At 43.9% G+C, this 23,769-nt stretch overlaps 2 protein-coding genes across 2 annotated transcripts in view; one reads left to right on the forward strand and one right to left on the reverse strand.

Annotated features, from left to right (window-relative positions):
• Positions 1–1,512: 1,512 nt before the first annotated feature.
• On the reverse strand, positions 1,513–23,281 carry ACTR5 (actin related protein 5). Its single transcript, XM_073606434.1, has 9 exons — positions 22,893–23,281; positions 13,989–14,215; positions 13,095–13,264; positions 11,911–12,128; positions 9,669–9,830; positions 5,492–5,602; positions 5,269–5,408; positions 3,838–3,970; positions 1,513–2,105 (listed from the first exon to the last, which is right to left on the reverse strand). The coding sequence occupies exons 1-9, from the start codon at positions 23,244–23,246 to the stop codon at positions 1,845–1,847; spliced, it is 1,776 nt and encodes a 591-aa protein (XP_073462535.1). The 5' UTR covers positions 23,247–23,281; the 3' UTR covers positions 1,513–1,844.
• ARHGAP40 (Rho GTPase activating protein 40) overlaps positions 23,192–23,769 on the forward strand; it is a 123,583-nt gene continuing 123,005 nt past the window's right edge. The window contains exon 1 of the mRNA XM_073606432.1: positions 23,192–23,367. The gene's annotated coding sequence lies outside the window, so the exon portion shown is untranslated. The remainder of the gene's footprint in view (positions 23,368–23,769) is intronic.

Below are 23,769 nucleotides of genomic sequence, written 5' to 3' on the forward strand. Positions count from 1 at the left end.
TAGATCGTACTTACAGGCGATGGGAGGAGACACCCCCCTCCCTCCGGTGCTTCTCCGGGCTCGCCCGTGCCATTGGGGAGCCAGAGAAAGAATCGGCAGCCGCCGCCGGATGACGGCCGTAGAGCTTTCCGGTGACCAGATGGTCGCCAGTCATCTCTATGACCGTCAGAGGCCCGGGCGCGTCATTATGACGTCACATCCGGGCCGCGCTTGTAAACAAAGCTGTGATCGCAGCTGGAAAGTGGGATCGTGAATTTTTTTTTTTTTAATTTCATGCTTTCCAGCCTGGAGGCGAGATGTGGGGTCTTTCTTGACCCCGCATCTCTCCATAAAGAGGACCTGTCACACACCATTCCTATTACAAGGGATGTTTACATTCCTTATAATAGGAATAAAAGTGATTAAAAAAAAAAAAAAAAAAGAGAAAAAGTGTAAAAATAAAGAAAATAAGCAATAAAAAAAAAAAAAAATATTTAAAACGACCCTGTCCCCGGTAGCTCGCGCTCAGAACGAACGCACACGTAAGTCCCGCCCACATATGTAAACGCTGCTCAAACCCCACATGTGAGGTATCGCCGCGTGCGCTAGAGAGAGAGCAATAATTCTAGCACTAGACCTGCTCTGTAACTCTAAACTGGTAACCATTTGGCACCATTCCATGAGTGTGCCCAATTTAAAAACTTGACATGTTGGGTATCTATTTACTTGGCATAACTTCATCTTTCACATTATACAAAAAAATTGGGCTAACTTTACTGTTTTGTTATCTTTTAATTCATGAAATACCGTGCGACATAAAAAGTTGCAAAGACCACCATTTTATTCTCTAGGGTGTCTGCTAAAAAAAACATATATGTTTGGGGGTTCTGAGTAATTTGCTAGCAAAAAAAAAAAAAGACGATTTTTACATGTAGGAGAGGAGTGCCAGAATAGGCCTGGTATGGAAGTGGTTAAAGATAGTATGAAAACCCTGCAACCTCTATTACTCCAAACAAGTCACACTTTTCTAGGGGTCAGTCACACCAACCCGCACATGGCCATTCAGTGATTTGCCTTTCCTTGCCTGCAGAAAACATACAGTCGGTAACGAGAAAAACCTATAAAACTTAAGCCAGCCATAGATGGTACAGGAAAGAAAAACGCTTGATTCGCCTATCAACACAGTCAGTGTTGATGAGGGAATCCCTCCCGAGGAACCATTGTGTTCTCCCAGAAGGGGGAGCTGTCCCTGTTGGGAGAACACACAGTTTAAGTCGCATGAAAAATCCAATATCCGGCTGGTTGTACCAAAGTTGATGGATCGATCAGCTTGGGTACAATCAGCCTGCTCATACATGGTTCGAAACTTGGCCGGTTCCTGCTGAACTGGCCGAGATTCCAACCATCTATGGCCGGCTTTATAACATGGACAATGATGGTTACTTAACATTAGATCCATCAAGAACAGACATCTCAAGATAGATATACCCAGACCGGAAAAAGCAATCTTTAGAAGAACTGTATGGAAGAAGCTGAGTTTGGTCCCAAGGCTGCAGACCATTTATGTATTTATTAACACTATTGTATTTTCCTTTTGAACTGCGTGATTAAATCATAGCACAAGCTAAAATCTTTTATTAAAATAATGACAATTTTAAATTTTGAGGTTTATTATAAAAAAATAAATATTCATACAAAAATAGTTCAGAAACATCCAATGTCAATAGTAATATTTTACAGACGGATGTAGATCATTCTAACCTTCTGGCAATATTCACCTTACGTTGATGCAAGGACTCCCAGAATGCTTTGTGCTGCACCTTTCAGTGTGTCAGCTCCAGTATTCATCCACTGCAGCACCGTCTCTATGGTGGAACAGTGCCAGAGCTTGTCTGTGGAGCACTTTCCATCTCTTGGCTACTGGATGCCACAGCAGTACGAGGTAGCGGTTTGGGCAAGCGAATGGCAACGTGACGGTTAGAGGCCGCGTTCTCCTTTAAGTACTCTCCCCCCATCTCCTCATATTCTTTCCTGGTTATCCAGCCTTCATCCACCTCCCAATTCTGAAGGGCCCAATCAGAGGCTCCATGCCAAGCATCAAGGACAGGGTTTTCGGCCACTGAGACCTGAAATGAACAGTAAAACCCAATAACATAGTGATCCGATGCAAGTATTGTACAGTTTATAGAGCATTTAAACAGTTAAAACCAAAAACACAGGAAGTGACTTACTGCTGTGTCAGTTTTACACAAAGCCTAAAAGTCTATGGCACTTTAAAAGAGAAAAGTTCATGAATTTATTTTTATTTTTTTCAAAGAATCATACTTACCTTGGTGGCTGCAGCATCGGTCTGATGCTGCATTTGTCCCCCACCGGCTCTAAGACTGAGAACCGAGCGATGAAATACCGCTGATTGCTCGGTTCTCAGTGTCCGTGAGCAAAGAGCTGGTGACTGTCAGTCACCGCTGTCTGCTCTGACCCCTCACCATGTTCACTGGAGTGCCGGGAGAGGCTGAGCCAGGTGCAGTCCAGGGTTCTGGGCGGATCCCGACCATATGGTCCTGATTTTCTCCAGCCTGGACCAGCTCTGTGACGTCAGCCAACAGTGGGCTTCAGCCTGCTGTCTGCTTAAAAGGGGTCACAGGAGTGCAGAACAAACTGCACTCCTCTGATCCACAGGAGAAGTACAGCCAAACAAGCTTTAGCTGTACTTCTCCTTTAAGTAAGAGATATAAAACTTCTGACAATGGTTTTACTGTTGTCTGGGCCTTTCTGTTCCAGTGACAATGGCACCCTCATTTCTTTTACGAGAGCCACAGGTAAAGGAAATGAGGCTAAATAACTTGAGTTATTAATGGAGTAGGAGGGCCAAAGCTCTTTGGGCCTCCTACTCCTGGGCATCATAGGAGTGCACTTCGTTCTGCACTCCTGTGACATGTATTCAGTTGGCAGGGAGTTGATGTCACATAGTTGGTCCAGACTCTGAACAGATCTCAACTTTAATGCCAGGATCCACCCAGATGTCTGGACTGGCAGCTGGCTCAGCCTCTCAGTAAGCTGCTGACAGCCTGAGCCAGCCGCTCTCGCCTCCTCCACAGCCCAGCGCTCCAGTGTGCGCTGGAGGAGCAGAGCAGAGAGATGGTGACAGACAGTGACAGGCTCTCTGCTCACTAAAAGGCCAAGAACTGAGCGATTAGCTCAGTACTTGGTCAGCAGACCGATGCTGCATCCACCTAGGCGAGTATGAAGGTTTGTTTTTTTACAATCCCAAACTTTTCTTTTAAGCTCTAATCAGGCATATTTCAACAGAGCAGCTATACACAGACAAGTAAACATTTTAAAAAGGACCTGCTGGCTGGCAACATAAATATGAACTATGTATAATCAATATTATTTTTTTTTTTTTTTGGGGGGGGGGGGGTGTCAAACAACCAGTCGGTCCAGCACTTACCCCATATCTAGGTGTCCTCTCCTCCATCAAGGTGGCTTTCCCTCCTCCTAGTCGTCCAATAGGATCGCCTGTCCTTTCAGCCAAATCGGGTGATGGGTCTCAAGACCAGCTTCCCGATTGGCCAGGAGGAGGATCAGTGTTACAATAGCAAATAATTACTTGGTATTGTAACACACCTGGTTGGGCTCTGTTCGCATTCTCTGCTCCCCGAGCCCATCCTATTTCGAAGCCTATTAGAGCCTCTGGCTCTAATCAGGTGCTTCAAACCCCCCCCCCATGGAATCCATGCATCCGGTGTCCTGCATGGGGCCAGCCCCCTAACAGATGGGCCGCCCCCGCTGCCTACATCTCAAAACACACATTAGCAGCATTTGGCCTAACAACCAGCCCTATCTGAGCACTCATACATGAAACGTGGAGCCGAACGGTCTCATCATCAGCAACTCTTTCTCCATGCGGGTCTTGATTCCGGGGTACATCACGTTACCTCCTGTCAAAAAGACATTCTGCACCAGCCGCTGCTGTATTTCCTGGGGATACCTATCACATAAGACAATAAATCAGAATACCACACACTACATATATAGATGATTAAATGCTAAGGCCTCATGCACACTGGACATTATAAAAACGCCAGTAGCTTTAGCTGTAGAATGCCATGATAAAAATGCAAGTTCTTTTAGCATTTTGCAGCAGCGTTTTATTAGCAAAACTATACTCCCACAAAAGCTTATGCCTCAAAAACGCTCATAAATGAAGAATAGCCGCGTTTTTCAGCGTTAGAGAATTTTTACAGCTGAAAAAAACTCCTCTTCAAACCCTCTAGTTCTGAGGGGGGTCTGGTTTCAGCCAGAAAACACCCCTGTCAAAAACTGCTGATAAAAGCCTATGTGTGCATGGACGCTGGCTGTGGAAAAAAAAAACACCTGAAGCCAAAAACAGCAGCTGTAAAAATGACCAGTGTGCATCAGGCCTTAAAGTTAAAAAAATTAAAAAATATTAAAAAAAAAAAAAAACCACAACAAATTACCGATCTGGAGGAAACCCCTGCAACCATGATCACTGGTGTGTCAAATGATCAAATGCTGGGGCACCAGTCACATGATCTCAATTAAAGGTGCAAATTGGACTGATGTGCAGGGATAGCTGGACAATCAGCAGCTGTGAACTCAATTTCTGAACTTGTAAAGTGTAAAAATCCTGTCTAGGAGCAGATGTCAGAGAATGCCTGTTACCTTTATTACACAGAAAATCTCGCTGTTTTAGTGCCTGGACCCTGCCAACTGCCATTGCATATATTGTATGGAAAAAAAAAAAAAGGTAAAAAACTTTACTTCTAATAATCTGGCTGGCAATATATTGTAGAACAAAATGAGTTTATATTAAAAAAGGTTAAATGTTTGCATTTCCTGCCTCCACCTAACAACTGTACTTTGATTTTCTACATCAGTTCATCCCCCACAGGTATTACCTTTTGTATAACTTGACCCTCCCTTCTAGATTGTAAGCTCTATTGACCAGGGCCCTCTGATTCCTCTTATACCAAATTGTAATGTAACTGTCACGTCTGCCCTAAAGTTGTAAAGCGCTGCGCAAACTGTTGTCCCTATATAAAACCTGTATAATAATAATTTATAATATTCCTATAAATGTTGCAATCGCCACTAAATAGCTAAAGCAAATCAAGGTGTGATCCTTTTTATAGTATACTACTGGTGTTCGCACTTACAATAAGATTAATACATTTTGTTTGCTGTTGAGCAGAGGATTAGAAATTTTTGTATTGTTTTGGTAAACTGATCCTTTGTGCAGCTCCAAGATTTTCTGACTGGACTTACTGGTCTAGCATGTGCTTCATGGTCTCTGCCAACCCAGCCTGATCTTCTCCAATTAGCGAGGGCTGAAATATCACCTCTGGCACACGAATCCTTTCTGTGCCCAGGTACATCTGGTGGTACTCTGCTATATTAAACATGGCCTGGCAGATGATAAAGATGGATTTAGACAAATATCAGAAATATGTTAATTTACAGAAATAGATTCTTATTAAATTTCATCTACCTGAACACTAGGTGCTGTTTTCTCGGCTTCCACCTGATCCTCTGAGTAAAGAGGGTCCGATTCCATAATCCCTTCCATGTCTTCTTGCTCTCCTCCGAGTGGTTCTGGTGTCTTTAATACACAAAAGAAGAAATAAGTAAAGTGAAGTGAGCACACGACCAATCAGCAATTGTCTCTCATCTCTCAGTCTAACAGCCAAGAAAAAAAAAAACAGTCTGACAGCTTAGTGTGGCTGAAAGGTGAAAACTCATTGGTTTCTATGAAATATTGCAATGCCAGGAACTAGAATTCAGTAGCACAAGGTAGAATGCAAAGTGCTGTTTGGTAACAGCCAATCATAATTCATTTTTTACATTGAATCTGAGGCTTCAATTAAATAACAAAACCTCAAAGCAGGCTTAGTCTGCAATGCTTTCTGTTTAGGTAAGCAATCAAGTTCTGGAAGTCCTTTGTCATATTAAATGTTTTCAACACTGTGACAAGACTGGGCCATGTCACTATATAGAAAGACTGGCACCTAGCGTTTCCCATCCATACAGGGTGAGGAGCCTCCTAGGGTGGAAAACTGGATCTGGGTTCTGAAGCCCAGAGGCTTTGTAGAGCCTTGGGAGGGATGAAGCCCTCAGCTTTGAGTCCACATTTTTCTAGCACACAGATTGTGCAGGAATGCGCAGGATATTAGGACACCGACTACAATTCATGGCTTCCCCCTCTCCAGGAGTCCATGTGGCTACAAAGGAGCAGTTAGAGTCGGTGCTTGAGTGTACAAGAGTTTTCAGTGCTGTCTGAAGGAACAAACAAGGACCCAAGTTTGAGATCAGAGCAAGTAAAAGCCGCAAGGCTGCTGAAGTATTTTCATTGCCTATGGAAGAGAAATTCTGAATAACCCCTATGAGGGTAACCCCTCCTTTGTGTGTCTGGTACTTACTTATTTGTGATACGCGGGCAAGAAAAGACTTAAAAAAAAAAAAAAAAAAAAAAAAAAAAAAAAGGGAAATAAAACTGGCCTGAGCCCTTAAAGCGGACACCCCCCTCTAATTCACAGCTACATGCTTCTCTGCAAGCAGATGTGAAATTGCCTTTTTTTTTTTTTTGGTAAATGTTTTTATCCCCCCCCCCCCCCCCCCCCCCCCCCGTCTAACTTGTCTTCCACCTCCTGGCTTCGCCCGAAGGGAGTGGTGACATAGCCCAGATGCCCCCTTGTAAGTCAACGACACCATTGTCTTCAGGGAAATCTTGTACCTAAAGTGCAAGATCTTTCAGTATGGTCACAATGCACATGCGTGAGATGCAGCCATATGTGTAAAGTGCATCTCTCAATACCTTGTATAGATATGGAATATGAAAAAAAAAATTATCTGTGAAGGTTTTTTTTTTCCTTTCGACAGATTGCATGTAGTGTTGTACACAGCATGAGCAAGACGTCATGATGAGGCAGGACAAAAACAGGTAAATATGAAGAAAAAGTCACAAGGATATGGTATGATTGTTTATTTTTTCCAAACCATTGACAGGTTTAAAAGTAATATCCTTGAAGCTAGTTCCCACAATACATAGGGGTAGAATACTTAGCAGCATCTAGTGGCCAAATTTTAGGTTTTAAATCAAAGATCAAACCAGCACAGGAAATAGCTTAGTAACATTTGCTTTTCCCCATTCCCTTAGAACAAATGTACATACATTTTCAATAGGTGAACTGCCAGGCATTTTTTTTTTTTTTATAAATACACCCTATAGTCTGTTTTGTGTAAAAAAAAAAAAAAAAAAAAAAAAACACTTTAAATATATACAGGTGCATCTCAAAAAATTTGAATATCATCAAAAAGTTTATTTATTGCAGTCATTCAATTCAAAAAGTGACACTCATATTATATTCATTACACACAAAGTGATATATTTCAAGCATTTCTTTCTTTTTATTTTGACGATTATGGCTTACAGCTAGTGAAAACCCCAAATTCAGTATCTCAGAAAACTAGAATATGGTGAAAAAGTTCAATACTGAATTGTTGTCACAGTGGTTTCACACTCTAATCAGCTAATTAACTCAAAAAACCTGTAAAGGTTTCCCGAGCCTTTAAATGGTCTCTCAGTCTGGTTCAGTAGGCTACACAATGATGGAGAAGACTGCTAAATTGACAGTTTTTCAGAAGACAGTCATTGACACCCTCCACAAGGAGTGCAAGTCACAAAAGGTCATTGCTAAAGAAGCTGGCTGTTCACAGGGTGCTGTATCCAAGCATATTAATTGAAAGTTGAATGAAGGGAAAAAAAGTGTGGTAGAAAAGGGAGCACAAGCAGCAAGGATAGCCGCAGCCTTGAGAGGATTGTGAAGCAAATGGCATTCAAGAATTTGGGGGAGATTCACAAGAAGTGGACCATGGCTGGTGTCAGAGCTTCAAAAGCCACCTCACACAGATGTATCCAGGACATGGGCTACAACTGTCGCATTCCTTGTCTCAAGCCACTCCTGAACCAGAAACAACGTCATTAGTGTCTTACCTAGGCTAAGGAGAAAAAAAAAAAAAAAAAGGACTTGACTGTTGCTCAGTGGTCCAAAGTCCTCTTTTCGGATGAAAGCAAGTGTTGCATTTTATTTGGAAATCAAGGTCCCAGAGTCTGGAGGAAGAGTGGAGAGGTACAGAATCCAAGTTGCATGAAAAGAAACAGGGAAAGGGAGGCGCCACTCTGAGTAGTATTAAAAGGTAAAACATTTTGTTGCACAAGATTAAAAGCACTTACAAAGATATAAGTGAAAGTCATGCTCATCATGGCATGTACAGTCCTGGCAGCTCTTATGCGACCCTCTGGCTCCACACACCGTTCCGGATTGCTGGCGGGGAAAGTCTGAATAGCTGAATCTGAGCATGTAGCCATTTCTTCATACAGACAGTCCTGATCCCTTTCCTCCCGCCCCATGCTGGTGACATAATTTCCGCTTCCGCAGTTCAAGCTGGTCAATGTGGAGCTTTCTGCTTCTGGTTTCCTCTGAAGCATAGCCAGAACAGTCATCTGACTTTCCCCTGCAGCAATCCGGAATGTGTGTGGAGCCAAAGGGTCGCATGAGAGCTGCCAGAACCGTACATCCCATGATGAGCATGACTTTCACTTATATTTTGTAAGTGCTTTTAATCTTGTGCAATAAATGTTTTTTCCTTAATACTACACTCAGAGTGGCGCCTCCCCTTCCCTGTTTCTTTACATGTCCTACAGAGTCTCTGGACACACTGAGGATGGCTGCCTATTTTTAAACCCCTGTTCCCTTTGGACCAGTTCATGACACATTTATGGCTTTTATGACTATATTGCCATCCCAGCAAAAGTACAACATTCCATTTTAAGGGCATTACCTCCTGGAGCGCCAGATCCCCAATTCACCATTTCTCCAAGATGCAAGGGTTCCAGTGTGAAGTTTCCAGTGTTAGTGATGATTTGGGGAGCCATGTCATCTGCTGGTGTTGGTCCACTGTGTTTTATCAAGTCCAAAGTCAGCGCAGCCCTCTACCAGGAAATTCTAGAGCATTCCATGCTTCCCTCTGCTGACCAGCTTTATTGAGATGCTGATTTCATTTTCAGCAGGACTTGGCACCTGCACACACTGTCAAAAGTAGCAATACCTGGTTTAATGATCATGGTGTCACTGTGCTTGATTGGCCAGCAAACTTGCCTGACCTAAACCCCAAAGAGAATCTGTGGGGTATTGTCAAGAGGAAGATGAGACACCAGATCCAACAATGCAGATGAGCTGAAGGCCACTATCAAAGCAACCTGGGCTTTCATAACACCTCAACAGTGCCAGAGGGCTGATCGCCTCCATGCCACGCCGCATTGATGCAATCCATGCAAAAGGAGCCACGACCAAGTATTGAGTGCATACTATACTGTACATGGACATGCTTTTCTGTAAGCCAACATTTCTTTATTAAAAATCCTTTTTTTTTATTGGTCTTATGTAATATTCTTATTTTCGGGTTTTCAATAGCTGTAAGCCATAATCAAATTAAAAAAAAATGAATCTATATAATATATGAGTTCAACTCATATTATATAGATTCATGTTCAATTCAGTTTGAATTGAATTACTAAAATAAAATTAACTTTTTAATGATATTCTAATTTTTTGAGATGCACCCGTATGTTTAAAAAATTAAAAACATCTAAAATAAAAGGCTCTCACCTGTGGTTTGCCATCTATGGTCTCCCCCAGGACCCGCTGTCTGCCCTGCTCAACAGCTGCATTAAGTTTGTGAATGTACGATTGCAGCTCCTCTGCAGAGTCCATATTCAGCTCCACCAAGGCTTTGTGGAATTGGTCCAAATGTCCATCTTCCAGAAGCTCCTATTGAAAAAAGAACAACCTCGGTTTGCTATAGATGCCAGGATTTGAAGTGCTCACCAACTCAGTTCTTCCATTTATATTAATGGAGTTTGTAGTAGCAATTACACACTGAAGTACGGGAACTGGGAGGAAAACTGAAATATAAACACTGCCTGTGGCTGGTGCAATAAAAAGTTGGGCAATGTAAGGAGGAACCCTGTGCCATCTATGATCTGATTTTCTGGTAAATTGATTAAAGGGAGGGAGTTAGTGGGATCCATACTATTTGTGTACTTTAGAAAATAAAAATTAAAGGCATCATAAAAACTAAAATTAGATGCAAATGAAAAATTAAAAGATTAGTCTACTCAAATGTAATATTTTAATGTGGAGACTGGTAGGCTTATGCTGGCCATACACGTATAAATTTTGGTTTGAAAATTTAGATTTTAGGAAGTTTGTTCGATTTCGAATTGTTAGTGGGGTCTAAAATTCAACTTTTATTTTCAGCCACAGTGACAAGAAAATTTGATGGAGAAGAATGGAAAACTTTTGATCGACACAAAATTTCAGACAGTGTATGTGGCTTTCATTCAGAAATTACATTCATCTTAAAATTTAAATCGACCAATATTTGTTAATTCATTGAATGTTCAAAGAATTTTCATACAAATATTCTTGTACGAAAATCTGCTAGTGTATGACCAGCATTAGTCTGCAGCTACCCTGTTTCCCCGAAAATAAGACCTAGTATGATTGTCGGTGATGGCTGCAATATAAGCCCTACCCGACAAATAAGCCCTAGTTAAAGTCCTTGTAGGTCTTATTTTCAGGATAGGGCTTATTTTAAGGGAAACAGGGTAGGGCTTATTTGGGGGGTAGGGCTTATATTGCAGCCATCACCGACAATCACACTAGGTCTTATTTTGGGGGAAACAGGGTATCTTCTTATATGTTATACTCCAACAACAGTGAGCTCCAATAAAATAATTTTCAACTCTGTTCCTCTCCACCTGGCATTTTGGAGGTTCCAGCCCCTCCTGTTAAATTCTCTATAATATAAAATAAAAATTAGCCAGTTCCCGACTGCGCTATAGCCAAAAGATGGCTACAGCATGGCTGTCCAGTCTATGGATGCCCTCCCAGATTATCGCCCCCTGCATTGGGCACACTCTGACCGCTGTTGTCTTTTGAACACAGCTGATCACAGATCAGGGTAAAGGGCCAATCACAGCAGCCCTTTACCATGTGATCAGCTGATCACATATAAACAGTCTTGCCGATTACCGGCAGTCCTTTCCTCCCACGTTGTATCTGCGGGATGAACGGAGAGCAGTTAACCAGAAAACCTGTCAGCACATAGTTTACACTGATGAGGGCACTGATCATCAGCTCCCATCAGCGCAGCCTCATCAGGGCCCCATCAGCGCATGCCTCATCAGGGCCCCATCAGCGCAGCCTCATCAGGGCCCCATCAGCGCAGCCTCATCAGGGCCCCATCAGCGCAGCCTCATCAGGGCCCCATCAGCGCAGCCTCATCAGGGCCCCATCAGCGCAGCCTCATCAGGGCCCCATCAGCGCAGCCTCATCAGGGCCCCATCAGCGCAGCCTCATCAGGGCCCCATCAGGCGCAGCCTCATCAGGGCCCATCAGTGAAGGCAAAAAATAATTTTTTGGTCTTTTTTCGTTTAACAAAAAATTGAAAACCCAGTGGTGAGTAAAATACCACAAAAAGAAAGTTCTATCTGTCTGAAAAAAAAAAATTATAAAAATTTCATATTAGGTACAGTGTTGCATGATCAGGCAATTGTCATTCAAAGTGCCACAGCGCTGAAAGCTGAAAAGTGGCCTGGGCAGGAAGGGGGTGATGAAAGTGCCCAGTACTGAAGTTGTTAAAAAAAAAAAAAAATTAATGCAGAGTCCTGGGAAATTAAGATCACACCAACAGACTCTCCAAAAGACAGAAGAAGATGCCAAGAGTTTTATCTCTCCAACATCTTTCAAATAATGAATCAGCATTGGGAGGACTGATCCTTTAATATCTAGTGTCAGCATATCGGAAATGAGCGAAAGTACCAGAATTGTTACCAGCACTAGATACCTGCACACAGAGCAATCTCTCCAATCGTTCCTGATCCTGCTGAAGTTTCTCCTCTCGCCGTCGTGCATTGAGCTCTTGCAGGCGTTTAAGCTGCTGCTGCCTGCGCTCCTGCTTCTCCTCTGATGTGACCGCAGTGCCCAGCAGCTTGGAGGAGAAGGGCAGCTGCATTTTGTGCACATTCTGTTCATAGTAATCTGGGCAACGCCATTTCTTCAGCTCTTTTTGATAGGCAGAAGAAAAAAAAAAAAAAAAAACAATTTTAAAGAACTTGTCAAATAGAGACTTTATATATTTGATTTAAGGTCAATTCACACCAGGGCAATGTAGCGCAGCTGTAAAACGCAGATCTACGGAAGGACATCTGAAAAACAATCATTTCCAATGTGTCCTTTTCACACCATAACGTTGTGCTAAAATGCGAAATGTATGTCAGCGGACATCAGCATGTGTTAAAAAAGCGACTAAAATCGATGGGATTGTACATGCATTTTAGTGCAAGTCAGAGTGAACTGGCCCTTACACGGAAATGGAGTTGGGTAATCAAAGCTCCACAAAATGACCTCTATATCATATCAACTTTCTGATGACTAATACTCTGAAGCAGGCCATACGCAGAGCAAATTTCTTTACTGCAACCATGGATCGCAGAAAAGGGATTCAGTCGATTATCTCCCCCCCCTCCCCCATCAACCCGGACAGTGCTGACCGGGTAATTCCTCCTGCCCAGCCATTGTATTATTCTGGAGGGGGAAGCCACCCCCGCCGGGAGAAGAAAGTGATTATTGCTAGCGGCTATGCCAGCCGCTAGCAATAATCGCATGCAAAATCTGGCTGGCTAGTTGTACCAAAGTTGACCAACTTGGTACATTCAGCTTGCCCATACATAATTCGAATCTCGGCCGGTTCCGAGTCGAACAGTCTATGGCCGGCCTTAGAAGTTCCTGGTGTGCCTCTGGTATATAGGCTCTGGTTGGGTGTTCCTGAAATTTCACCAGAGATTTCTGCCCTGCTGCATATATATATATATATATATATATATAACACTAAAATCAGCACTTCTTAACATTAAGACGTTTATAGGAATTTAAGGATCGGAAAAATTCACAGAGCAAAATCTATTCCAGGGTACAACCTCAGTTCCTAATTGCTATTCATCAAAGTGTGGCCAACAGCAAAAGACTTACCTTCTATATAGTCATCTGGAATGTAGCAGTGCTCATGAAGGATTTCCTCCATACGGCTGAGAGTGACAGCAGACAGATGTCCAGGATACTTCAGTTGCATCAGACGGTGGAGATAGGTCACACCCTGGAATCCTCCAATATTTATACGTTTGCAGTTCTTGCCATCCAGTCTAAAGACAATGCACTCTCAGTATGTCACTTACACAATAAACATATCCATAGTTATACCATCAGTGGTCAGGTTACTTCTTTGTAGTGGCCAACATGTTTATTAAAATGGACTGAAGACTTACTATGGCATGGAAAATATCTAGAAAGGTTAGTCAAGACTAAGCAGTACCCCAGAAAAAGTCCCCCTTGCCTTGAATTTCTCCTGAGAAAATAGCAGTGCATTTCCTGCCTTATAGCCGTATATCTATAGTGCGAGATCATCTTAAGCATTGCTGCCCCCTGACCTCTAGTCCCAGAATTAGAGTGATTTTGGTGATGCCGCTACTGTGCTGCTCACGGTTTTCCTTGCTGGAGAGCAATCTGTACCTGTAGCCATACAGTACAAGAATCTCCCTGTGTCATTCATTCTGTGGACCTGGGCTTTTTCCACCTCTCCTGCTGTCTTCTGACCATGACACCATCATGACTAGTTATCTGTCCCCATCAAGACTGCCATCCCCACACTGTGACCCAGCATGAAACAAGGCATTGCAAGTCAGTAATGGAGAAAAAGTAAGCTGAAAGGTTACTACAGGTAATACTAAATGACTTATCTCTTGACCTTTGATTGACTTATTGGGCACAGCTTCCACAATACAGGTTCTATTCAATGGCTATACGATTACTGTACTGTTATTCAGCCTTTTTGTTGCATACTGTACAAAGGATGAAGTGTGAACTCACCTGCCATCCAACAGAGGAAGTAGATGAGTACAATGGTAGCCAGAAGACACGATGAGTCCAGAGGTGGGAAACACATTTTTGTTGTGGTAGAAGCTGTACAGGCCATCAATGCCAAAGGACACTTTGGGAACCTGATAGCATTCAAAGAGAAGCTCAGACATCATCTGCCGGACATGAAGTGGGGTGCATGGTGCCTCAGTAAACACAATGGGATGGTCAACACAATCCTGTGTAACGAGACAAGCATACGAGTAAATCACCTGGACTCAACAGTTAAAGTAGAAGGCAAGTCAAAACCTAACTAGGCTTAAATCTACTCCCACCCCAATTCTAAGCCTTATATATCTACCCTGTAAAAAGAAAGATGCATATACCTTTTCTGAAATCACTCCGGTCCAGTCACATGATCTCTCCAGCAGTGGCTTCAATGTAGAGAGGCCAGTGACAACAGCTGCAGAGCCTGTGTGTGACATTACCCCCTAGGCTTACTATGGGGCGTCCATCTCCTTTTACAGGGTGGATAGAACAGCAGTGGCGGCTGGTGGAGGGGGGGGCAAACAGTGCACCCACAGCCCCCCCCCCCTCTAATCACGTGCTTAAAAAAAAAAAAAAAAAAAAACTATTGGAATCCATGCATCCAGCTCCCCGCATGTAGATTAGGGGGCCGTACACATGGAGGGGGGGGGGGCCACCACTATAGAGCAGGCTTAGAACGGGAGTGGGAGTACATTTAAGCATAGTTAGGTCTCGACTTACTTTCCACTTTAAAGCAGAATGTAATATTATTTATGTTATTTATATGCTGTATTTATGTTATTTATATGCTGTAAATCATAACAACCTGAGTCTCTGGGTATGTAGGGTAGTCATAAGACTCTCTGCTGAAAATGGGTCACAGGAGTGCAAAACGAATTGCACTCCTGTGACCCATAGGAGTAGTACAGCCAAACAAGCTCAGGCTGGACTTCTCCTTTAATGCGAGTGTCACTTTGTGTTGGTTTTAATAATACATACACAGCGTGCCCCCCATCTATCAAGCCTAGCAGAATAATTTTGTTTCTTCCGAGATGAAGTCACGTGACCCGTGATGATATGCGTCGGGATTGGCTGACAGTCACACCGGAAGTGACACGGGAGACAAGCTTGGCGCTCGTGGATGATATACTGTGTCTCATCTTGCTTAATGCGAGTGTCACTTTGTGCTGGTTTTAATAATACATTTTTAAATGACATACTACACTATTTGGGCATTCCCCTTCTTCCCTTTGCATCCCCCCTGGGGCGAGTGTGGAAGCTTAGTACAGAGGAGCCACCATCCACCACCCAATACCAATTCTTGTATTAATGGGAGGAGAACCCCCAAAGGATAAAGAAGCCACCAGCTCATTATGCAAGGACCTACAGAGGATATCTGAAGTTGTTTTCCCATGCTGTTACCTTACAGCAGTAGGATGAGAGGCCACTGCATGGAATGAAGAGACACCTGTCACTCACTTCATAGTTTGCACGGTTAAGATTGGAGCACCACTTTTCACTCCTCCTCTCAGGATTATTCTAAAGACTTTTTAATAGTTTCACCACATTTTGATGTTCATTTTATGAGCACTGATTGATTAACCACTGTTATTTTTGCTGCATAAGATTTATATTTGCATTGGATACCTTTTTCACAGTTTTACTTTGGAAGCTTTTTTTGTATTTGACGTTTTGTTCTACTACTGCCATCTTGTGCACAGTTTTAGCATTACTTTTCCATTTACAGCATATTGCTTGTATCACTTAGGTTTCATTATAGTTCAAATAACAGCGCAGCGCCATTTACATTCACTCAAAGTTGATTGATCTAGCCCTTTCGGGTTGTGCTTCAATCAACCATTGTGCTCTGAATCCTCTTGTGCATGGCAGTGATAAAGTAAAGTGCCCAGGTTGGCTCACATTTATAATTTATAATGAGTCCCTGTTTCTGCTCAATTTTTACACCATTGCAAGAGAATGAAACAGAAGGAGTGAGACTCCTTGGATGAAACAAAAACTGTAAATGTAATTGAATTGATGACGTTTCACCACTGATTTTGCTGCGATACATGAAACCAGAATAGCTGAAATACCGGCTCGGGTGAAATTACCCTTTAAAGCTGCCGGAGGATTTGCAGTCTCAATTAGAGACGACTGGAGTCACTACACCCGGCTTTGCAGATGCTTTTATTGATTTATGAATGGATGAACTACCTGATCCATTTTTTTTTTTTTTTTAAGCCGCACCCAACTGTGCCAGATGTGACCTCAAAAGTGATTTGCAGAGACGAATATTCAGTAGAGAGATTATTGCAGAAATCCACCTGGATTATAGTAGAGCCGGACTGCTGGTAAAAACCTGATTTATGGAGGAGGGCGGTGAGTGACAGCGGATGACGCGGGAAGGAGGTGTAACTAGAGCTCTACGGCTGTCAATGTTCAATAAAAACATTGCCCGACAGCGAAACTACAAGAGGCCTGACAGCAACATCCTCTATAAAAACTGACTTCTCACATCATTACATAACACTAAGGTTACAGCTGAAGTTTAATCAGTTTATATTTTTCCTTTCCTGGTTCCTCCCTCCTCATCAAAATGCTAATGATATGTTAATATAAAACCTTTCCGGTTTCATTCCATACCTTATTTTTATACTCACTGGGCCTCAGTGCTTCACTATGCAATACAGGCAGATCATGGCTGGTGGGAGGGGCTTGCAGGGGGGTGTACATGACTTCCTGAACAAAATCAGGAGCACCCTGCCTTGGTATTTCTCTCAAGGACCCTCAGCACAGATGCAAAGCAGTGGGCAGGCTCTTGAACAGGAGTTACGCAAATACCAAAATGGGGTGATGGGTGGATGTCAGTCTGGAGGAGTGGGAAAGTCTAGGGAGACTGCAATTTTATGAGCAGCGCACAGTGCGAGCCAAGCCTCCACGAGTGAAAGAACTGAAATCCAATGAATGAAGGAGGGGGGAGCAATACTGAGGAGGAAAGAGCTAAATGTTGTTGGACATACTCCATCCAGGAAACAAGGTGGGCTCTATGTGACTTGCTGCAACTTCCAATGCACACTGAGAAGCTCAGAGTGTGCAGTGAAATCAGAATAAACAATTTCAGTACAGGAGGGGATCCTGAACAAGTAAGCAAGAAGGGAGGAAAGGGTGGAATTCACAGCCCTGAATGTTTTTCTTGGCTCTGTATAGAACAGGGGTCTTCAAACTACGGCCCTCCAGTTGTTTAGGAACTACAATTCCCATCATGCCTAGTCATGTCTGTGAATGTCAGAGTTTTACAATACCTCATGGGATGTAGGTCTGTAGTTTGGAGATCCCTGCTCTATAACAGTAGAACCTGTTCAGTTTTAACCTCTTGCAGACCATCCGTACTACAAACGGGCAGCCCACACAGGCCAAGCAATGTACCCCGTATGTCGCTGGCTGCTTCCAGGACTTGAGTTCATGCATGCGCACACCCCCAACCCCCCCACCCGCACCTGCTGTGATTGGACACAGCAGGAGCCTGTCAACCAATGATTTATGGCCGGGACCTGCTGATCGGCTGTGTGCAATCAGCCCAGAGCTCTTGTGTTATCAATCAACTCTGTACACAGGGAACCATCTCTCTGTTTCTTATCTCTGCAAAGCAGGAACGAGAAACGTAGGAGGTCTATTAGTAAAGGCAGCACACTGTACACACATTACACATAGTTAGGCACACATTTACCCCCTTGGATTACCCAAGATGTTAAACGGTTTGTTACTCCACCTGTTAATTTATATAATCTGCTCGGTCTTATAAGAGGGTGTATATACACCTTATTTCCGAGCGCTGATCAGTGGTCACGTGACGCGCCACCTTTCTCCTCTCCCCGTCTGACATCAGTCTGGAGGGTGGGGGAGAGAGACGGTGTGACACGTGACCGCAGAAATAAGGTATATACAGCTTATTTTTTATACACAACACATACACACAGGGGGCATAGAACAGATTATTTAAAGTAAGACATGTTATTACAGCAGCAGCTGACGAAGGCATGTAAACTGACCACGGTGTCAGGGCTCAGCAGCCAGGATGAACCGTGGTCAGTTTACAAAGAGGAGGGAAGAAACTGGCAGGATCAACCAGGTATTACAGGGGGGCAAATGATATATCACAAGCACTGTGCTATATAACATGCTTTAAAAAGAACAGGATCCTTTTTTTTTTGGGGTAACAAAACACTTTAACCATTTCACTACCCGGCCATAGTAAAATGACGTCCACAGATGGGATCTCCCATCCTGGGTGGATGTCATATTACGGCCTGGGCTTCCTAGCCATGTAGGGGGTGCGCGCGGGCGGCCGCCGCGTTGCTCGGGACCCGGTGCATGTGCCCGGCGGCCGCGATGTCCGTTAACCGGGCTGGACCGTGGATCTGTGTGTGTAAACACACAGATCCACATCCTGTCAGTTGAGAGGAGACCAATCTGTGTTCCCAGTACAGAGGAACACTGATCGGTCTCCTCCCCTTGTACGTCCCCGCCCCCTACAGTTATAATCACTCCCCTAGGAAACATTTAACCCCTCGTCTCCCCCTAGTGGTTAACCCCTTCCCTGCCTGTCACATTTATACAGTAATCAATGCAATTTTATAGCATTGATCGCTGTATAAATGACAATGGTCCCAAAAATGTGTCAAAAGTGTCCGATGTGTCCGCCATAATGTCGCAGTCACGAAAAAAAAAAAAAAAAAAAATCGCGATCGCCGCTATTACTAGTAAAAAAAAAATACATTTTTTTTTTTTAAATGCCATAAATCTATCCCGTATTTTGTAGACACTATAACTTTTGCGCAAACCAATCAATATACGCTTATTGCGATTTTTTTTACCAAAAAATTTTAGAAGAATACGTATCGGCCAAAACTGAGGAAAAAAATTTTTTTTTTTTTTTTAAATTGGGATGTTTATTATAGCAAAAAGTAAAAAATACTGTGTTTTTTTTCAAAATTGTCACTCTTCTATTGTTTATAGCGCAAAAAATAAAAACCGCAGAGGTGATCAAATACCACCAAAAGAAAGCTCTATTTGTGGGAAAAAAAGGACGTTAATTTTGTTTGGGTACAACATCGCACGACCGCGCAATTGACGTTTAAAGTACGACAGCGCTGAAAACTAAAAATTGGTCTGGGAAGGAAGGGGGTGAAAATGCCCTGTATTGAACCGGTTAAAGAGGAACTGCAGTCTGCCTACATAATTTGTAATAAAAACATCTTTGCCATTCTGAAGCTTCCCTCCAACCACTTTGCATATTATTTTACATATACTGCGATTCTGTACTTGCCAAATATGCTGCAGAAATCTCCCTCCCCTAAGTCTGGCTGCAACCATTTTAACTGTGGGCAGCTGAAGCTGCTGCCTGGTTACTTCCTGGATTTGCACAGAGGCACACCTCCAGCTCTGCAGCTTTCATTGGCCCTCTTATGACTCATCCCCCTCCCTGGCAAACAGAGAGAGAGAGAGAGAGAGAGAGAGAGAGAGAAGCTGTGCATGATGATGTCATAAGCCTAGGCTAATGACCAGACAGGAAACAGGAAGTGGGCTGTATAAGGTATTTACTGGCAGAAAAAATGTTTTACTATCCAAAGTTAAAACAACAAGGACAGAAGATTTAATAGGCACTTCCCAGCCAGTATAGTATTATACCTGATCACTGTATTATTGTCACTGGTGATGATAGTTGCAGTTAGTCAGTCCCCCCCCCCAGTGTCAGTTAGTCCGCTGCACTATAACAGTCCCATTATAAGTGGCTAATCACCGCCATTAGTGTATAAAGAAAGAAAAAACAAAAAACAGCATCTTTACCATAATTTGTGAACGCTAGAACTTTCACACAAATCAATATACATGGGATGGAATTTTCTTTTACCAAAAAATTCATTTTTATTGGTTATGTTTTATAGCAGAAAGTAAAAAATATTGGTTTTTGCTTTTTATATTTTCAGGTCTTTTTTCATTGATAATGGCAAAAAATAAAAGATCCAGTGGTGATCACATACCACCAAAAGAAAGCTCCATTTGTGTGAAAAATATGATATCAATTAACTTTGGGTATTGTTGCACGACCGCACAATTACCAGCTAAATACTTTCTGCCTGCGCTATAGCTGAAAGATGGTGCGCAGGCGACGATCTCCGAGCTCTTCAGACTCAGCTGATTACAGATCGGGGTAAGGTGCCAATCACAGTGCCCCTTTACCACTTGATCAGTTGTGTCCAATGACAGTTCATCACAACGTAAACACGAGCCGGTCATTGGCTTTTCTTTCCTCGCACTGACAGAGTGAGGAGAGGAGGAGAGAGAGCCGATAACCGGCTTGTGTTAAAGGGACATCAGCACCAATTATCAGTGCAAACCCAACAGTGCCGCCAACCAGAACCCACCATGGCAAACCCAACAGTGCCAACTCTCAGAGCCCACCAGTGCCACCAATGAGTGCACCCCAGTTCCACCAATGAGTGCCCAGTGCCACCAATGAGTGCCCACCAAGGCAAACCCAACAGTGCCAATCAGAGCCCACCAGTGCCACCAATCAGTGCTACCTCTCAGAGGCCGCCAATCAGAGCCCATCAGAGCCACCTCATCAGTGAAAGAAGGAAAAAAAAATGACCGTATTTATCGGTGTATAACACGCGCCGGCGTATAACACGCACCCCAAGTTTAGGAGAGAATTTTAAGGAAAAAAACTTTTAGGAGGGAAGTTTAAGGAAAAGAAACTTACATTAAAATGCCCATCAATGCAGCCTTGTCAGTGTTCATCTGCAGCCTTGTTAGTGTCATTGCAGCCTTTTCAGTGTCAGTGCAGCCTTGTCAGTGCAGCCTTGCCCCAGTGCAGCTTTGCCCCAGTGCAGTCTTGTCAGTGCAGCCTTGTCCCCAGTGCAGCCTTGTCAGTGCAGCCTTGTCCCCAGTGCAGCCTTGTCCCCAGTGCAGCCTTGTCAATGCAGCCTTGTCCCCAGTGCAGCCTTGTCCCCAGTGCAGCCTTGTCCCCAGTGCAGCCTTGTCCCCAGTGCAGCCTTGTCCCCAGTGCAGCCTTGTCCCCAGTGTCCATGCCTGCCGCCGCCGCCGCCATACACATGCTAGTAGTTTTAAATATGGCGCCGCGGAGTTCGGAGGGACTCGGCGCCAGCGGAACTGAACGAACGCCGCCGAGATACACATACCCGAGTGTATTCGGCTCTTTCCGGCGCCGCTCACAGTCCCGCCCTATGATGGACATAACACAGGTCCAATGGCGGGACTGGGCGGGACTGTGAGCGGCGCCGGAAAGAGCCGAATACACTCGGGTATGTGTATCTCGGCTCTGTGATTTCAGCGGCGCTTGTTCAGCACCGCCGAGTCCCTCCGAACTCCGCCGCGCCATATTTAAAACTACTCGCGATGTGAATGTCGGCGGCGATCGCCGACATTCACAAAGCGACAGCGGGGATCGGCGTATAACACGCACCCACGACTTTCCCCTGATTTTAAGGGGAAAAAAGTGCGTGTTATACGCCGATAAATACAGTACCTAGTTGCAAAATTTTATAACAAACTGAGTTTTTAAATTTTTTTTAACCCTATGTGTCTTGGTGAACATTATCACTTTAACCGCTTCCTGACCGCCTCCCGACGATATACGTCGGCAGAAGGGCACGTACCTGTACGTTGCTCTTAAAGAGGCGGCTTGCGGGCATGCACGCGCCCGCCGGGAGCTTCGTGATCGTGGGTCCCGCGGACTCGATGTCCACAGGGATACCCACGATCGTCTCACGGAGAGGAAGAACGGGGAAATGCTAATGTAAACAAGCATCTCCCCGTTCTGCCTAGTGACACTGATCACACACAGCCCCTCCTCCCCCCCACAGTTAGAATCACTCCCTAGGACACACTTAACTTCTGCAGTGCCACCTAGTGGTTAACCCCTTCACTGCCAGTCACATTTACACAGTAATCAATGAATTTTTCATCTCACCGATCGCTGCATAAATGTGAATGGTCCCAAAATCACGCCAAAAGTGTCTGATCTGTCCGCCATAATGTCACAGTCACGAAAAAAAAAAAAAAAAAAAAAAAAAAAATCGCTGATCGCCGCCATTACTAGTAAAAAAAAAATGTATTAATAAAAATGCCATAAAACTATCCCCTATTTTGTAAACGCTATAACTTTTGCGCAAACCAATCAATAAACGCTTATTGCAATTTTTTTTAACAAAAATATGTAGAAGAATACATATCGGTCTAAACTGAGGGAAATAAAATGTTTTTTTATATATTTTTTGGGGATATTTATTATAGCAAAAAGTAAAAAATAATGGGTTTTTTTCAAAATTGTTGCTCTTTTTTTGTTTATAGCGTAAAAAACAAAAATCGCAGAGGTGATCAAATACCACCAAAAGAAAGCTCTATTTGTGGGGGAAAAAAAGGACGTCAATTTTGTTTGGGAGCCATGTCGCACGACCGCGCAACTGTCAGTTAAAGCGACGCAGTGCCGATTCGCAAAAAGTGCTCCGGTCTTTGGCCAGGCAAATGGCTTAAGTTGTTAAGTGAAAGAAAAAAAAAAAAATAAAAAATAAAAAAGAAAAAAAAAAAATCACAAATTCTGGATTGTCCTCAGAACAGGTATAGAGGGAAATTCTTACAATGGGGACATTAGTTCTGGAGACACCCAGGAATTCCCTTATTTTGGAGGGATTTTACTTCCCTGTTTTAGCTATTGGACAGGAAGTGAAGGAAAATCTTTCCAATGGGACACAGATGGCAAAGATTAACTTAACAGGTGTTATAATCCTCCCTGATCTAATTTTTTTTTTAAGTTGTATTTTTAGTGGTACAGGAGAGGGGGGCACATGGCAGCCATGCAGGTCCTACCTGTGACGTCACCCCCAGCCTCTGGAACACGTGATCACACAGCAGCTCCTGCAGCTCCAGGTTGACCGGCAGGTTCCTGTCGAAGGGGGTCCGGAGCAGCCAGCGGAGAGGCTCCAGGTTCGGAATGTCATTGCCCACTCGGCTCAGACTGCGAGGCCCGCCTCGGCTCCTGGCCACCACCGAGCGCAGCTGCATGTGCGGTCCCGGGCCGGCCCATCCCGCACGGAGCTGGAAGGAGCCGTTGTCCAGCACCAGCACGCCAACTCCGTCCGGCACGGGCTCGTAGACGGGGTCCGGTACCGCCCGGGCGTCTCGGAATCTGAAAACATTGCCGGCCGGTCTGGGCGCGGCCATGTTGGACGGGAGGTACGTCCGGAAAGCCGTCCGCCTGAGATGGCGCGCGAAGGTTCCGAGGAAGAAGCGTTCCTAGCAACGGTGGCTTTGTTGATCCTTCACAGCGTGAGGTTGGACACAGGTAAGGGAGAAAATAGCATCAAATGAAGCGCAATGCTGTCCACTCCCCTCCCCCTTCTTCTGGTCCTTCTTCTCTTTTATTAGAACATTTATTTCCTGCTCACAATCTCTTCTGGTCTGTCCTTGGTGAGGAAATGTTTACCTTGTCCTATGGTGTCCACAGCAACCCTTATTACTCTATTAGAACCCATGAAATCATTTTTGGGTACCTTACGGGCAACCCTGAGATGTTTTTATACACAGAATTAGTTTAGCTTCTTAAAAAAAACGGTGTTTTCCAACTCGAAAGGCACCCCAGATGGCGTGTACAGTTAGCCTTAGAAGTGAATGGCCGGAGGCGGCACTCAGGGGGTGTCTTTTGGTGCATTTTGGGGGTCACATGACAATTTAAAAAAAAAAAAAA

This window comes from Aquarana catesbeiana, linkage group LG12 (assembly GCF_042186555.1).
Source record: "Aquarana catesbeiana isolate 2022-GZ linkage group LG12, ASM4218655v1, whole genome shotgun sequence".
Classification (NCBI taxonomy): Eukaryota; Metazoa; Chordata; class Amphibia; order Anura; family Ranidae; genus Aquarana; species Aquarana catesbeiana.